Source organism: Oncorhynchus masou, chromosome 33 (assembly GCF_036934945.1).
Source record: "Oncorhynchus masou masou isolate Uvic2021 chromosome 33, UVic_Omas_1.1, whole genome shotgun sequence".
NCBI lineage: Eukaryota > Metazoa > Chordata > Actinopteri > Salmoniformes > Salmonidae > Oncorhynchus > Oncorhynchus masou.
In genome coordinates this window covers 1,927,757-1,945,000 of record NC_088244.1, presented here as the reverse complement: position 1 = coordinate 1,945,000, position 17,244 = coordinate 1,927,757, and the positions used below count along the sequence as shown (strand labels likewise).

General features: G+C 42.5%; 1 protein-coding gene across 1 annotated transcript in view; it reads right to left on the bottom strand.

The window, feature by feature from the left end:
• LOC135527675 (RNA-binding protein 10-like) overlaps window positions 1–17,244 on the bottom strand; it is an 80,679-nt gene that overhangs the window by 38,480 nt on the left and 24,955 nt on the right. Inside the window, exons 4-6 of the mRNA XM_064956163.1 lie at window positions 4,939–5,115; window positions 4,463–4,538; window positions 3,544–3,617 (exon numbers count right to left, since the gene is read on the bottom strand). Of these exons, the coding sequence (XP_064812235.1) occupies window positions 3,544–3,617; window positions 4,463–4,538; window positions 4,939–5,115 (327 nt within the window). The remainder of the gene's footprint in view (window positions 1–3,543; window positions 3,618–4,462; window positions 4,539–4,938; window positions 5,116–17,244) is intronic.

The following is a 17,244-nucleotide window of genomic DNA, read 5'->3' as shown; positions in this document are numbered from 1 at the left end:
TACAAGGGGACCCTGCTCCCAGCGTTAACCAGCCTGCCCTACAAGGGGACCCTGGTCCCAGTGTTAACCAGCCTGCCCTACAAGGGACCCTGGTCCCAGCGTTAACCAGCCTGCCCTACAAGGAGACCCTGGTCCCAGCGTTAACCAGCCTTACAAGGGGACCCTGGTCCCAGCGTTAACCAGCCTGACAAGGGGACCCTGGTTCCAGCGTTAACCAGCCTGACAAGGGGACCCTGGTCCCAGCGTTAACCAGCCTCACAAGGGGACCCTGGTCCCAGCGTTAACCAGCCTGACAAGGGGACCCTGGTCCCAGCGTTAACCAGCCTGACAAGGGGACCCTGGTCCCAGCGTTAACCAGCCTGCCCTACAAGGAGACCCTGGTCCCAGCGTTAACCAGCCTGAGAAGGGGACCCTGGTCCCAGCGTTAACCAGCCTGACAAGGGGACCCTGGTCCCAGCGTTAACCAGCCTGCCCTACAAGGAGACCCTGGTCCCAGCGTTAACCAGCCTGACAAGGGGACCCTGGTCCCAGCGTTAACCAGCCTGACAAGGGGACCCTGGTCCCAGCGTTAACCAGCCTGACAAGGGGACCCTGGTCCCAGCGTTAACCAGCCTGCCCTACAAGGAGACCCTGGTCCCAGCGTTAACCAGCCTGCCCTACAAGGAGACCCTGGTCCCAGCGTTAACCAGCCTGACAAGGAGACCCTGGTCCCAGCGTTAACCAGCCTGACAAGGGGACCCTGGTCCCAGCGTTAACCAGCCTGACAAGGGGACCCTGGTCCCAGCGTTAACCAGCCTGACAAGGGGACCCTGGTCCCAGCGTTAACCAGCCTGACAAGGGGACCCTGGTCCCAGCGTTAACCAGCCTGACAAGGGGACCCTGGTCCCAGCGTTAACCAGCCTGACAAGGGGACCCTGGTCCCAGCGTTAACCAACCTGCCCTACAAGGGGACCCTGGTCCCAGCGTTAACCAGCCTGCCCTACAAGGGGACCCTGGTCCCAGCGTTAACCAGCCTGACAAGGGGACCCTGGTCCCAGCGTTAACCAGCCTGCCCTACAAGGGGACCCTGGTCCCAGCGTTAACCAGCCTGACAAGGGGACCCTGGTCCCAGCGTTAACCAGCCTGACAAGGGGACCCTGGTCCCAGCGTTAACCAGCCTGCCCTACAAGGAGACCCTGGTCCCAGCGTTAACCAGCCTTACAAGGGGACCCTGGTCCCAGCGTTAACCAGCCTGACAAGGGGACCCTGGTCCCAGCGTTAACCAGCCTGACAAGGGGACCCTGGTTCCAGCGTTAACCAGCCTGACAAGGGGACCCTGGTCCCAGCGTTAACCAACCTGCCCTACAAGGGGACCCTGGTCCCAGCGTTAACCAGCCTGCCCTACAAGGGGACCCTGGTCCCAGCGTTAACCAGCCTGACAAGGAGACCCTGGTCCCAGCGTTAACCAGCCTGACAAGGGGACCCTGGTCCCAGCGTTAACCAGCCTGCCCTACAAGGGGACCCTGGTCCCAGCGTTAACCAGCCTGCCCTACAAGGGGACCCTGGTCCCAGCGTTAACCAGCCTGCCCTACAAGGGGACCCTGGTCCCAGCGTTAACCAGCCTGCCCTACAAGGGGACCCTGGTCCCAGCGTTAACCAGCCTCACAAGGGGACCCTGGTCCCAGCGTTAACCAGCCTGACAAGGGGACCCTGGTACCAGCGTTAACCAGCCTGCCCTACAAGCAGCAGAAAGTGATCAGTATGAGCAGTAGTGGGGACAGCAGGTGGGTCTGTGGTTAACCCCTCCACATCATGTCATAATGTGTCCCATGTTTCTCTGTATCACGCCATCCAGGTATAGAAGGGAAGACGCCCATGACTCCACCCCTCCTGAACCCCCCCCAGACCCCATTCACCCCCTTCCCTCAGAGAGAGGGATAGAGCGAGGGGGGAAGAGGGAGCGGGGATAGAGCGAGGGGGGGATAGAGCAAGGGGGGAAGAGGGAGAGGGATAGAGCGAGGGGGGAAGAGGGAGAGGGATAGAGCGGGAGTGGGATAGAGCAAGGGGGGAAGAGGGAGAGGGATAGAGCGAGGGGGGAAGAGGGAGAGGGATAGAGCGGGAGTGGGATAGAGCGAGGGGGAAGAGGGAGCGGGGATAGAGCGAGGGGGATAGAGCAAGGGGGAAGAGGGAGAGGGATAGAGCGGGAGTGGGATAGAGCGAGGGGGGAAGAGGGAGAGGGATAGAGCGGCGGTGGGATAGAGCGAGGGGGTGAGGGATAGAGCGAGGGGGAAAGAGAGGGATAGAGCGAGGAGGGAACGAGGGAGGGATAGAGCGAGGGGGAAGTGGGATAGAGCGAGGGGGGAAGTGGGATAGAGCGAGGGGGGAACGAGAGAGGTATAGAGCGAGGAGGGAACGAGGGAGGGATAGAGCGAGGGGGGAACGAGAGAGGGATAGAGCGAGGGGGGAACGAGGGAGGGATAGAGCGAGGGGGGAAATAGAGAGATAGAGCGAGGGGTGGGAGAGAGAAGGATAGAGCGAGGGGGGAACGAGGGAGGGATAGAGCGAGGGGGGAAATAGAGAGATAGAGCGAGGGGTGGGAGAGAGAAGGATAGAGCGAGGGGTGGGAGAGAGAGGGATAGAGCGAGTGTCGCAGGGTTTTGAAGTCCTCTGAAAGAAGGTAAAAAAGAGAGCGTGGAGAGAGTGAAAAGGGTCTGATGTGCATTGGTGTGTCAAGACAGTTATACCACAGACCACATCAGCATCATTTATACCACATCAGCATCAGTTACACCATGTCAGCATCAATTATACCACATCAGCATCAATTATACCACATCAGCATCAATTATACCACATCAGCATCAATTATACCACATCAGCATCAATTATACCACATCAGCATCAATTATACCACAGACACATCAGCATCAATTATACCACATCAGCATCAATTATACCACATCAGCATCAATTATACCACATCAGCATCAATTATACCACATCAGCATCAATTATACCACATCAGCATCAATTATACCACATCAGCATCAATTATACCACATCAGCATCATTTATACCACAGACCACATCAGCATCAATTATACCACATCAGCATCAATTATACCACATCAGCATCAATTATACCACAGACACACATCTGCATCAATTATACCACAGACCACATCAGCATCATTTATACCACAGACCACATCAGCATCATTTATACCACAGACCACATCAGCATCAATTACCACAGACCACATCAGCATCAATTATACCACAGACCACATCAGCATCATTTATACCACAGACCACATCAGCATCAATTATACCACATCAGCATCAATTATACCACAGACCACATCAGCATCATTTATACCACAGACCACATCAGCATCAATTATACCACAGACCACATCAGCATCAAATATACCAAAGACACACATCAGCATCAAATATACTACAGACATTAATCAGCATCAGAAAAGACAGGTGTGTGTGTGTGTGTGTGTTTGTGTCTCAGTGTGTGTGTGTGTGCCTGTTTGTGCGTGTGTGTAGAGTGACCTGATTGGTCTCCATCCAGCGGCAGGCCTCCTGTATGTGATTAAACTCCACGAAGGCGAATCCACGGCTCTGACCTGGTCACCACGCCAACCAGCCAGCGCCATGGCAACCCAACAACAACAACATAATGCAGTGTCGGGTTAGTGCTTTAGAGAGAGAGGAGAGGAGAGAGAGGAGAGGAGAGAGAGGAGAGAAGAGAGAGGAGAGTGAGAGGAGAGAGACAGAGAGGAGAGAGACAGAGAGGTGGGAGAGAAGAGAGAGGAGAGAAGAGAGAGGAGAGAAGAGAGGAGAGTGAGAGGAGAGAGGAGAGAGACAGAGAGGAGAGAGAGAGGAGAGAGACAGAGAGGAGAGAGAGAGGAGAGAGACAGAGAGAAGAGAGAGGGGAGAGGGGGAGCGAGAGGAGAGAAAGGGGAGAGAGAGTGGGGGAGGAGAGAGAGAGGGGGGGGGGGGAGGAGAGAGAGGGGGAGAGGGGAGAGAGAGGGGGAGAGAGGGAGAGGGGGAGAGAGAGAGAAGAGAGATGAGAAAGAGAGAGAAAGGAGAGAAGGGAGGGGAGAAGAGAGGGAGGGGAGAGTGGAGGGGAGAAGAGAGGGAGGGGAGAGGGGAGGGGAGAGAGAGAGAGAGAGAGAGAGAGAGAGAGAGAGAGAGAGAGAGAGAGAGAGAGAGAGAGAGAGAGAAGAGAGAAAAGAGAGGAGAGAGAGGAGAGAAAGGAGAGAAGAGAGGAGAGAAGAGAAGGGGAGAGAGGGGAGAGAGGAGAGAAAGGAGAGAAGAGAGGGGAGAGGAGAAGGGGAGAGAGAGAAAGAGAGAGAGAGAGGGGAGAGGGGGAGAGGAGGAGAGAGAGAGAGAGAGAGAGAAAGGAGAGAAGGGAGAAGAGAGGGAGGGGAGAGGGAGAGAGAGAGGGGGGAGATGAGATCAGTCTCACCTGAAGACTTGTTTGTCATCAGGCGAATCATAACCTCTGTTGGGTCAATCCCCTGGTCCTGAAGCTGGGCACGGATCTACACACACACATCAAACCTCAATGATAGCACACATAAACCACATTTTATCATCTGCAGACACACACACACACACACACACATCAAACCTCAATGATAGCACACATAAACCACATTTTATCATCTGCAGACACAGACACACACACACACACACACACACACACACACACACACACACACACACACACACACACACACACACACACACACACACACACACACACACACACCAAACCTCAATGATAGCACACATAAACCACATTTTATCATCTGCAGACACACACACACACACACACACACATCAAACCTCAATGATAGCACACATAAACCACATTTTATCATCTGCAGACACACACACACACACACACACACACACACACACACACACACACACACACACCTCGTTGGCAGTCGCGTTGGGTGGCAGCATGCGTAACATGATGATGTTGGAGGGTCTCTGGTTGAGGTCCAGGAGGTCTGGTCTGTAGTCCATCTGAACTGGGTGATCTATACAGGAAGAGGAGGGATCTGGACCCCCACCACCACGCTCCTCACCGGGACAGCCCATGGAGAAACCCTACGGAGATATTCGTTCCACAGTCATAGGTTGCTTCTACTCCAGTCACTTACTGCCGTGCTGGTACTATTACCGTATAACCAACAGTTAGTTATTGAACATAAAAAACAGACATCCCTTATTTACATAAGTATTCAGACCCTTCGCTGTGAGACTGGAAATTGAGTTCAGGTGCATGCTGTTTCTATTGATCATCCTTGAGATGTTTCTACAGCTTGACTGGAGTCCACCTGTGGTCAATTCAATTGATTGGACATGATTTAGAAAGGCACACACCTGTCTATATAAGGTCCCACAGTTGACAGTGCATGTCAGAGCAAAAACCAAGACATGAGGTAGAAGGAATTGTATGTAGAGGTCTGAGACAGGATTGTGTCGAGGCACATATAGTTTGGAACCACCAAGACTCTTCCCACATACGCTTAACTAGTCAACGTCACCATGACATCATCTACAAGCGTGATCACGGACGTCGGGATCCGGTTGCTAGGCAACGGTCTGTTTAAAAGTTGCAAGCTCTCGTCTAAAATCTCAAATTGGGGGGGCAGGGTAGCCTAGTGGTTAGAGCGTTGGGCTAGTAACCGAAAGTTTGCAAGTTCGAATCCCCGAGCTGACAAGGTACAAATCTGTCGTTCTGCCCCTGAACAGGCAGTTAACCCACTGTTCCTAGGCCGTCATTGAAAATAAGAATTTGTTCTTAACTGACTTGCCTAGTAAAATAAAGGTAAAATTAAATTAAAATCTCAAATTAAATACATAACGCAATTCCAACCACAAAAAAAATTGTCTTAGCTTTGATTTTTAAGCCTTAAATTCAACATATTGCCTAGATAACAGCTAAAATGTTTGTTTTTGACTTTGTTATACTTCTAATTCTATTTTCTGGGCGCCACATGTTGTCATGAAACATATTCACGTTATTTCCAACAAACAAAGAGTAACTTCGCTGGAAATCCAGCTGCATATTGAACGTTTAGGGGCGAGTCAGTAAATTCTCTCTGTCGATCTACTCTGATTTCAGAGCAGCCTGGTCTGAGTGTCCCAGAGAGCAGAATAACTGATGAATTTCAATATGTTGAATATGGTCAGTATCAGTAAACATCGGCAAAAAAAAGCTTAATTAAATTGTTGCCTGCAACACAGTTAAGGTCACCAACACTCTGAGTGACGTGAAAACAGCCAAACCAGCTCTGCTAAGGCGGATAAAATGGTCAGAGTAGGGTGTTCTCTCATTTATGTCTGGAAGTAGCTAACCTTCACCAGTTAGCTTGAGCGTGAGGTCAGACTCTCGGATCAACCCTCCTCCTCCGCCAGAGTGTTCAGTGTGAACTCTGAATTTACAACCTGACACCGCTCTGAATTTACAACCTGACAACGCTCTGAATTTACAACCTGACAACGCTCTGAATTTACAACCTGACACCGCTCTGAATTTACAACCTGACAACGCTCTGAATTTACAACCTGACAACGCTCTGAATTTCGAATCTGACAACGCTCTGAATTTACAATCTGACAACGCTCTGAATTTACAACCTGACAACTCTCTGAATTTCGAATCTGACAACGCTCTGAATTTACAATCTGAAACAGCTCTGAATTTAGAATCTGAAACCGCTCTGAATTTACAAAGGGACAACCTGACAACGCTCTGAATTTACAATCTGACAACGTTCTGAATTTACAACCTGACAACACTCTGAATTTACAATCTGACAACGCTCTGAATTTACAAAGTGACAACCTGACAACGCTCTGAATTTACAAGGGACAACCTGACAACGCTCTGAATTTACAACCTGACCACGCTCTGAATTTACAACCTGACAACGCTCTGAATTTACAAAGGGACAACCTGACAACGCTCTGAATTTACAATCTGACAACGCTCTGAATTTACAACCTGACAACACTCTGAATTTACAACCTGACACCGCTCTGAATATACAATCTGACAACACTCTGAATTTACAACCTGACAACACTCTGAATTTACAATCTGACAACGCTCTGAATTTACAAAGTGACAACCTGACAACGCTCTGAATTTACAAAGGGACAACCTGACAACGCTCTGAATTTACAACCTGCCAACGCTCTGAATTTACAAAGGGACAACCTGACAACGCTCTGAATTTACAACCTGCCAACGCTCTGAATTTACAAAGGGACAACCTGACAACGCTCTGAATTTACAACCTGACAACGCTCTGAATTTACAAAGGGACAACCTGACAACGCTCTGAATTTACAACCTGACAACGCTCTGAATTTACATCCTGACAACACTCTGAATTTACAACCTGACAACACTCTGAATTTACAAAGGGACAACCTGACAACGCTCTGAATTTACAACCTGACAACGCTCTGAATTTACAAAGGGACAACCTGACAACGCTCTGAATTTACAACCTGACAACGCTCTGAATTTACAAAGGGACAACCTGACAACGCTGTGAATTTACAAAGGGACAACCTGACAATGCTCTGAATTTACAACCTGACAACGCTCTGAATTTACAACCTGACAACGCTCTGAATTTACAAAGGGACAACCTGACAACGCTCTGAATTTACAAAGGGACCACGCTCTGAATTTACAACCTGACAACGCTCTGAATTTACAACCTGACAACGCTCTGAATTTACAACCTGACAACGCTCTGAATTTACAACCTGACAACGCTCTGAATTTACAGCCTGACAACGCTCTGAATTTACAACCTGACAACGCTCTGAATTTACAACCTGACACCGCTCTGAATTTACAACCTGACAACGCTCTGAATTTACAATCTGACAACGCTCTGAATTTACAACCTGACAAAGCTCTGAATTTCGAATCTGACGACGCTCTGAATTTACAATCTGAAACAGCTCTGAATTTACAACCTGACGACGCTCTGAATTTACAACCTGATGACGCTCTGAATTTACAACCTGATGACGCTCTGAATTTACAACCTGATGACGCTCTGAATTTACAACCTGACAACACTCTGAATTTACAAAGGGACAACCTGACAACGCTCTGAATTTACAACCTGACAACGCTCTGAATTTACAAAGGGACAAAGGGACAACCTGACAACGCTCTGAATTTACAACCTGACAACGCTCTGAATTTACAAAGGGACAAAGGGACAACCTGACAACGCTCTGAATTTACAAACGGACAGGGCGAACTCTCGAACACACACTAGATTGCTGAATGGTACCCAGACGAGAGGAGAAGGTTGAAGGAGAGGAACGTTAGGTATAGAGACCAGTACCCAGACTAGAGAAGGGAGAAGGAGAGGAACGTTAGCTATAGAGACCAGTACCCAGACTAGAGAAGGGAGAAGGAGAGGAACGTTAGCTATAGAGACCAGTACCCAGACTAGAGAAGGGAGAAGGAGAGGAACGTTAGCTATAGAGACCAGTACCCAGACTAGAGAAGGGAGAAGGAGAGGAACGTTAGCTATAGAGACCAGTACCCAGACTAGAGAAGGGAGAAGGAGAGGAACGTTAGCTATAGAGACCAGTACCCAGACTAGAGAAGGGAGAAGGAGAGGAACGTTAGCTATAGAGACCAGTACCCAGACTCGAGAAGGGAGAAGGAGAGGAACGTTAGCTATAGAGACCGGTACCCAGACTAGAGAAGAAGGAAGGAGAGGAACGTTAGATATAGAGACCAGAACCCAGACTAGAGAAGGGAGAAGAAGAGGAACAAATTCTTATTTTCAATGACGTTCCGGTTACTAGTCCAACACTCTAACCACTAGACTACCCTGCCGCCCCGTTAGCTAAATGAAAAGACCAGGCTGGGAACCTCTAACCCTGGCCATGTGACTGGTAAACTCATGGGTCCACTCGCAATGGCTGCCTGGTATTTGTATTTATTTTTGCATGTAGCTTTTATTTAACCAGGCAAGTCAGTTAAATTCTTATTTACATTGACAGCCTACCCCAGCCAAACTCTAACCCGGACAATGCTGGTCCAATTCTGTGCCACGCTGTGGGACTCCCAATCACGGCCGGTTGTGATACAGCCTGGAATCTAAACAGGGTCTGTAGCGACGCCTCTCGCACTGAGATGCAGTGCCTTAGACCGCTGTGATACAGCCTGGAATCTAACCAGGGTCTGTAGCGGCGCCTCTAGCACTGATGCTGCGCCACTTGGGAGCCCATGAAATTGCAATGCAATAATTTCCATGGAAATGTAAAATGTTCATTCAAATGATAACTGATGTGGCTTATTTGTGATGTCAGTTGAATTTAATCAACAAATCACAGGGCATATCGATCGATACACTTCCTGCTTTTACTTCCTGCTTTGCTCCTATGGGTACACCTGCAATGGACACTAGTCCACCCATTATGCCATCAATGAGTTCAATGGGGACACCAGTCCACCCATTATGACATCATTGAGTTGAATGGGGATGCCAGTCCACCCATTATGACATCATTGAGTTGAATGGGGACACCAGTAGTCAATAGTACTATTTCTACAGTAACACCATCAACACTACTACTAATACTAGCTATCAACACTACTACTAGCTACTACAATCAATAGTACTATTTCTACAGTAGCACCATCAACACTACTACTAATACTATCTATCAACACTACTACTGATACTAGCTATCAACACTACTACTAGCTACTACAATCAATAGTACTATTTCTACAGTAGTACCATCAACAATACTACTAATACTAGCTATCAACACTACTACTAGCTACTACAATCAATAGTACTATTTCTACAGTAGTACCATCAACAATACTACTAATACTAGCTATCAACACTACTACTAGCTACTACAATCAATAGTACTATTTCTACAGTAGCACCATCAACACTACTACTGATACTAGCTATCAACACTACTACTGATACTAGCTATCAACACTACTACTAGCTACTACAATCAATAGTACTATTTCTACAGTAGTACCATCAACACTACTACTAATACTAGCTATCAACACTACTACTAGCTACTACAATCAAAAGTACTATTTCTACAGTAGCACCATCAACACTACTACTAATACTATCTATCAACACTACTACTGATACTAGCTATCAACACTACTACTAGCTACTACAATCAATAGTACTATTTCTACAGTAGTACCATCAACAATACTACTAATACTAGCTATCAACACTACTACTAGCTACTACAATCAATAGTACTATTTCTACAGTAGTACCATCAACAATACTACTAATACTAGCTATCAACACTACTACTAGCTACTACAATCAATCGTACTATTTCTACAGTAGCACCATCAACACTACTACTGATACTAGCTATCAACACTACTACTGATACTAGCTATCAACACTACTACTAGCTACTACAATCAATAGTACTATTTCTACAGTAGTACCATCAACACTACTACTAATACTAGCTATCAACACTACTACTAGCTACTACAATCAAAAGTACTATTTCTACAGTAGTACCATCAACACTACTACTGATACTAGATATCAACACTACTACTAATACTAGCTATCAACACTACTACTGATACTAGCTATCAACACTACTACTAATACTAGCTATCAACACTGCTACTAGCTACTACAATCAATAGTACTATTTCTACAGCAGTACTATCAACACTACTACTAATACTAGCTATCAACACTACTACTAGCTACTACAATCAATAGTACTATTTCTACAGTAGTACCATCAACACTACTACTAATACTAGCTATCAACACTACTACTAGCTACTACAATCAATAGTACTATTTCTACAGTAGTACTATCAACACTACTACTAATACTAGCTATCAACACTACTACTAGCTACTACAATCAATAGTACTATTTATACAGTAGTACTATCAACACTACTACTAATACTAGCTATCAACACTACTACTAGCTACTACAATCAATAGTACTATTTCTACAGTAGTACCATCAACACTACTACTGATACTAGCTATCAAAACTGCTACTAGCTACTACAATCAATAGTACTATTTCTACAGTAGTACCATCAACACTACTACTAATACTAGCTATCAAAACTGCTACTAACTACTACAATCAATAGTACTATTTCTACAGTAGTACCATCAACACTACTACTGATACTAGCTATCAACACTACTACTAGCTACTACAATCAATAGTACTATTTCTACAGTAGTACCATCAACACTACTACTACAATCAATAGTATTATTTCTACAGTAGTACCATCAAAACTACTACTACTACTAGCTACTACAATCAATAGTATTATTTCTACAGTAGTACCATCAACACTACTACTGATACTAGCTATCAACACTACTACTAGCTACTACAATCAATGGTACTATTTCTACAGTAGTACTATCAACACTACTACTGATACTAGCTTTCAACACTACTACTAGCTACTACAATCAATAGTACTATTTCTACAGTAGCACCATCAACACCACTACTAATACTAGCTATCAACACTACTACTAGCTACTACAATCAATAGTACTATTTCTGCAGTAGCACCATCAACACTACTACTAATACTAGCTATCAACAGTACTACTAGCTACTACAATTAATAGTACTATTTCTACAGTAGTACCATCAACACTACTACTGATACTAGCTATCAAAACTGCTACTAGCTACTACAATCAATAGTACTATTTCTACAGTAGTACCATCAACACTACTACTAATACTAGCTATCAACACTACTACTAGCTACTACAATCAATAGTACTATTTCTACAGTAGTACCATCAACACTACTACTGATACTAGCTATCAACACTACTACTGATACTAGCTATCAGCACTACTACTAGCTACTACAACCAATAGTACTATTTCTACAGTAGTACCATCAACACTACTACTACTACTAGCTACTTCAATCAATAGTATTATTTCTACAGTAGTACCATCAACACTACTACTGATACTAGCTATCAACACTACTACTAGCTACTACAATCAATAGTACTATTTCTACAGTAGTACTATCAACACTACTACTAATACTAGCTATCAACACTACTACTAGCTACTACAATCAATAGTACTATTTCTACAGTAGTACTATCAACACTACTACTGATACTAGCTATCAACACTACTACTAGCTACTACAATCAATAGTACTATTTCTACAGTAGCACCATCAACACTACTACTGATACTAGCTATCAACACTACTACTAGCTACTACAATCAATAGTACTATTTCTACAGTAGTACCATCAACACTACTACTGATACTAGCTATCAAAACTGCTACTAACTACTACAATCAATAGTACTATTTCTACAGTAGTACCATCAACACTACTACTGATACTAGCTATCAACACTACTAATAGCTACTACAATCAATAGTACTATTTCTACAGTAGTACCATCAACACTACTACTGATACTAGCTATCAAAACTGCTACTAACTACTACAATCAATAGTACTATTTCTACAGTAGTACTATCAACACTACTACTGATACTAGCTATCAACACTACTACTAGCTACTACAATCAATGGTACTATTTCTACAGTAGTACCATCAACACTACTACTGATACTAGCTATCAACACTACTACTAGCTACTACAATCAATAGTACTATTTCTACAGTAGCACCATCAACACCACTACTAATACTAGCTATCAACACTACTACTAGCTACTACAATCAATAGTACTATTTCTGCAGTAGCACCATCAACACTACTACTAATACTAGCTATCAACACTACTAGTAGCTACTACAATCAATAGTACTATTTCTACAGTAGTACCATCAACACTACCACTAATACTAGCTATCAACACTACTACTAGCTATCAACACTACTACTAGCTACTACAATCAATAGTACTATTTCTACAGTAGTACCATCAACACTACTACTGATACTAGCTATCAAAACTGCTACTAGCTACTACAATCAATAGTACTATTTCTACAGTAGTACCATCAACACTACTACTGATACTAGCTATCAACACTACTACTAGCTACTACAATCAATAGTACTATTTCTACAGTAGTACCATCAACACTACTACTGATAGCTATCAAAACTGCTACTAGCTACTACAATCAATAGTACTATTTCTACAGTAGTACCATCAACACTACTACTGATACTAGCTATCAACACTACTACTAGCTACTACAATCAATAGTACTATTTCTACAGTAGTACCATCAACACTACTACTACTACTAGCTACTACAATCAATAGTATTATTTCTACAGTAGTACCATCAACACTACTACTAATACTACGCTACTACAATCAATAGTACTATTTCTACAGTAGTACCATCAACACTACTACTGATACTAGCTATCAACACTACTACTGATACTAGCTATCAACACTACTACTAGCTACTACAACCAATAGTACTATTTCTACAGTAGTACCATCAACACTACTACTACTACTAGCTACTTCAATCAATAGTATTATTTCTACAGTAGTACCATAAACACTACTACTAATACTAGCTATCAACACTACTACTAGCTACTACAATCAATAGTACTATTTCTACAGTAGTACTATCAACACTACTACTGATACTAGCTATCAACACTACTACTAGCTACTACAATCAATAGTACTATTTCTACAGTAGCACCATCAACACTACTACTGATACTAGCTATCAACACTACTACTAGCTACTACAATCAATAGTACTATTTCTACAGTAGTACCATCAACACTACTACTGATACTAGCTATCAAAACTGCTACTAACTACTACAATCAATAGTACTATTTCTACAGTAGTACCATCAACACTACTACTACAATCAATAGTATTATTTCTACAGTAGTACCATCAACACTACTACTAATACTAGCTACTACAATCAATAGTACTATTTCTACAGTAGTACTATCAACACTACTACTGATACTAGCTATCAACACTACTACTAGCTACTACAATCAATGGTACTATTTCTACAGTAGTACCATCAACACTACTACTGATACTAGCTATCAACACTACTACTAGCTACTACAATCAATAGTACTATTTCTACAGTAGCACCATCAACACCACTACTAATACTAGCTATCAACACTACTACTAGCTACTACAATCAATAGTACTATTTCTGCAGTAGCACCATCAACACTACTACTAATACTAGCTATCAACACTACTACTAGCTACTACAATCAATAGTACTATTTCTACAGTAGTACCATCAACACTACCACTAATACTAGCTATCAACACTACTACTAGCTACTACAATCAATAGTACTATTTCTACAGTAGTACCATCAACACTACTACTGATACTAGCTACTACAATCAATAGTACTATTTCTACAGTAGTACCATCAACACTACTACTGATACTAGCTATCAACACTACTACTAGCTACTACAATCAATAGTACTATTTCTACAGTAGTACCATCAACACTACTACTGATACTAGCTATCAAAACTGCTACTAGCTACTACAATCAATAGTACTATTTCTACAGTATTACCATCAACACTACTACTGATACTAGCTATCAACACTACTACTAGCTACTACAATCAATAGTACTATTTCTACAGTAGTACCATCAACACTACTACTACTACTAGCTACTACAATCAATAGTATTATTTCTACAGTAGTACCATAAACACTACTACTAATACTAGCTACTACAATCAATAGTACTATTTCTACAGTAGTACTATCAACACTACTACTGATACTAGCTATCAACACTACTACACGCTACTACAATCAATAGTACTATTTCTACAGTAGTACCATCAACACTACTACTGATACTAGCTATCAACACTACTACTGATACTAGCTATCAACACTACTACTAGCTACTACAATCAATAGTATTATTTCTACAGTAGTACCATCAACACTACTACTGATACTAGCTATCAACACTACTACTAGCTACTACAATCAATAGTACTATTTCTACAGTAGTACCATCAACACTACTACTGATACTAGCTTTCAAAACTGCTACTAACTACTACAATCAATAGTACTATTTCTACAGTAGTACCATCAACACTACTACTGATACTAGCTATCAACACTACTACTAGCTACTACAATCAATAGTACTATTTCTACAGTAGTACCATCAACACTACTACTACTACTAGCTACTACAATCAATAGTATTATTTCTACAGTAGTACCATCAACACTACTACTAATACTAGCTACTACAATCAATAGTACTATTTCTACAGTAGTACTATCAACACTACTACTGATACTAGCTATCAACACTACTACTCGCTACTACAATCAATAGTACTATTTCTACAGTAGTACCATCAACACTACTACTGATTCTAGCTATCAACACTACTACTGATACTAGCTATCAACACTACTACTAGCTACTACAACCAATAGTACTATTTCTCAGTAGTACCATCAACACTACTACTACTACTAGCTACTACAATCAATAGTACTATTTCTACAGTAGTACCATCAACACTACTACTGATACTAGCTATCAACACTACTCAACACTACTGACTACTACAATCAATAGTACTATTTCTACAGTAGTACTATCAACACTACTACTAATACTAGCTATCAACACTACTACTACTATCAATCAATAGTACTATTTCTACAGTAGCACCATCAACACTACTACTGATACTAGCTATCAACACTACTACTAGCTACTACAATCAATAGTACTATTTCTACAGTAGTACAATCAACACTACTACTAATACTAGCTATCAACACTACTACTAGCTACTACAATCAATAGTACTATTTCTACAGTAGTACCATCAACACTACTACTGATACTAGCTATCAACACTACTACTAGCTACTACAATCAATAGTACTATTTCTACAGTAGTACCATCAACACTACTACTACAATCAATAGTATTATTTCTACAGTAGTACCATCAACACTACTACTAATACTAGCTACTACAATCAATAGTACTATTTCTACAGTAGTACTATCAACACTACTACTGATACTAGCTATCAACACTACTACTAGCTACTACAATCAATGGTACTATTTCTACAGTAGTACCATCAACACTACTACTGATACTAGCTATCAACACTACTACTAGCTACTACAATCAATAGTACTATTTCTACAGTAGCACCATCAACACCACTACTAATACTAGCTATCAACACTACTACTAGCTACTACAATCAATAGTACTATTTCTGCAGTAGCACCATCAACACTACTACTAATACTAGCTATCAACACTACTACTAGCTACTACAATCAATAGTACTATTTCTACAGTAGTACCATCAACACTACCACTAATACTAGCTATCAACACTACTACTAGCTATCAACACTACTACTAGCTACTACAATCAATAGTACTATTTCTACAGTAGTACCATCAACACTACTACTGATACTAGCTACTACAATCAATAGTACTATTTCTACAGTGGTACCATCAACACTACTACTGATACTAGCTATCAACACTACTACTAGCTACTACAATCAATAGTACTATTTCTACAGTAGTACCATCAACACTACTACTGATACTAGCTATCAAAACTGCTACTAGCTACTACAATCAATAGTACTATTTCTACAGTAGTACCATCAACACTACTACTGATACTAGCTATCAACACTACTACTAGCTACTACAATCAATAGTACTATTTCTACAGTAGTACCATCAACACTACTACTACTACTAGCTACTACAATCAATAGTATTATTTCTACAGTAGTACCATAAACACTACTACTAATACTAGCTACTACAATCAATAGTACTATTTCTACAGTAGTACTATCAACACTACTACTGATACTAGCTATCAACACTACTAGCTACTACAATCAATAGTACTATTTCTACAGTAGTACCATCAACACTACTACTGATACTAGCTATCAACACTACTACTGATACTAGCTATCAACACTACTACTAGCTACTACAACCAATAGTACTATTTCTACAGTAGTACCATCAACACTACTACTACTACTAGCTACTTCAATCAATAGTATTATTTCTACAGTAGTACCATCAACACTACTACTGATACTAGCTATCAACACTACTACTAGC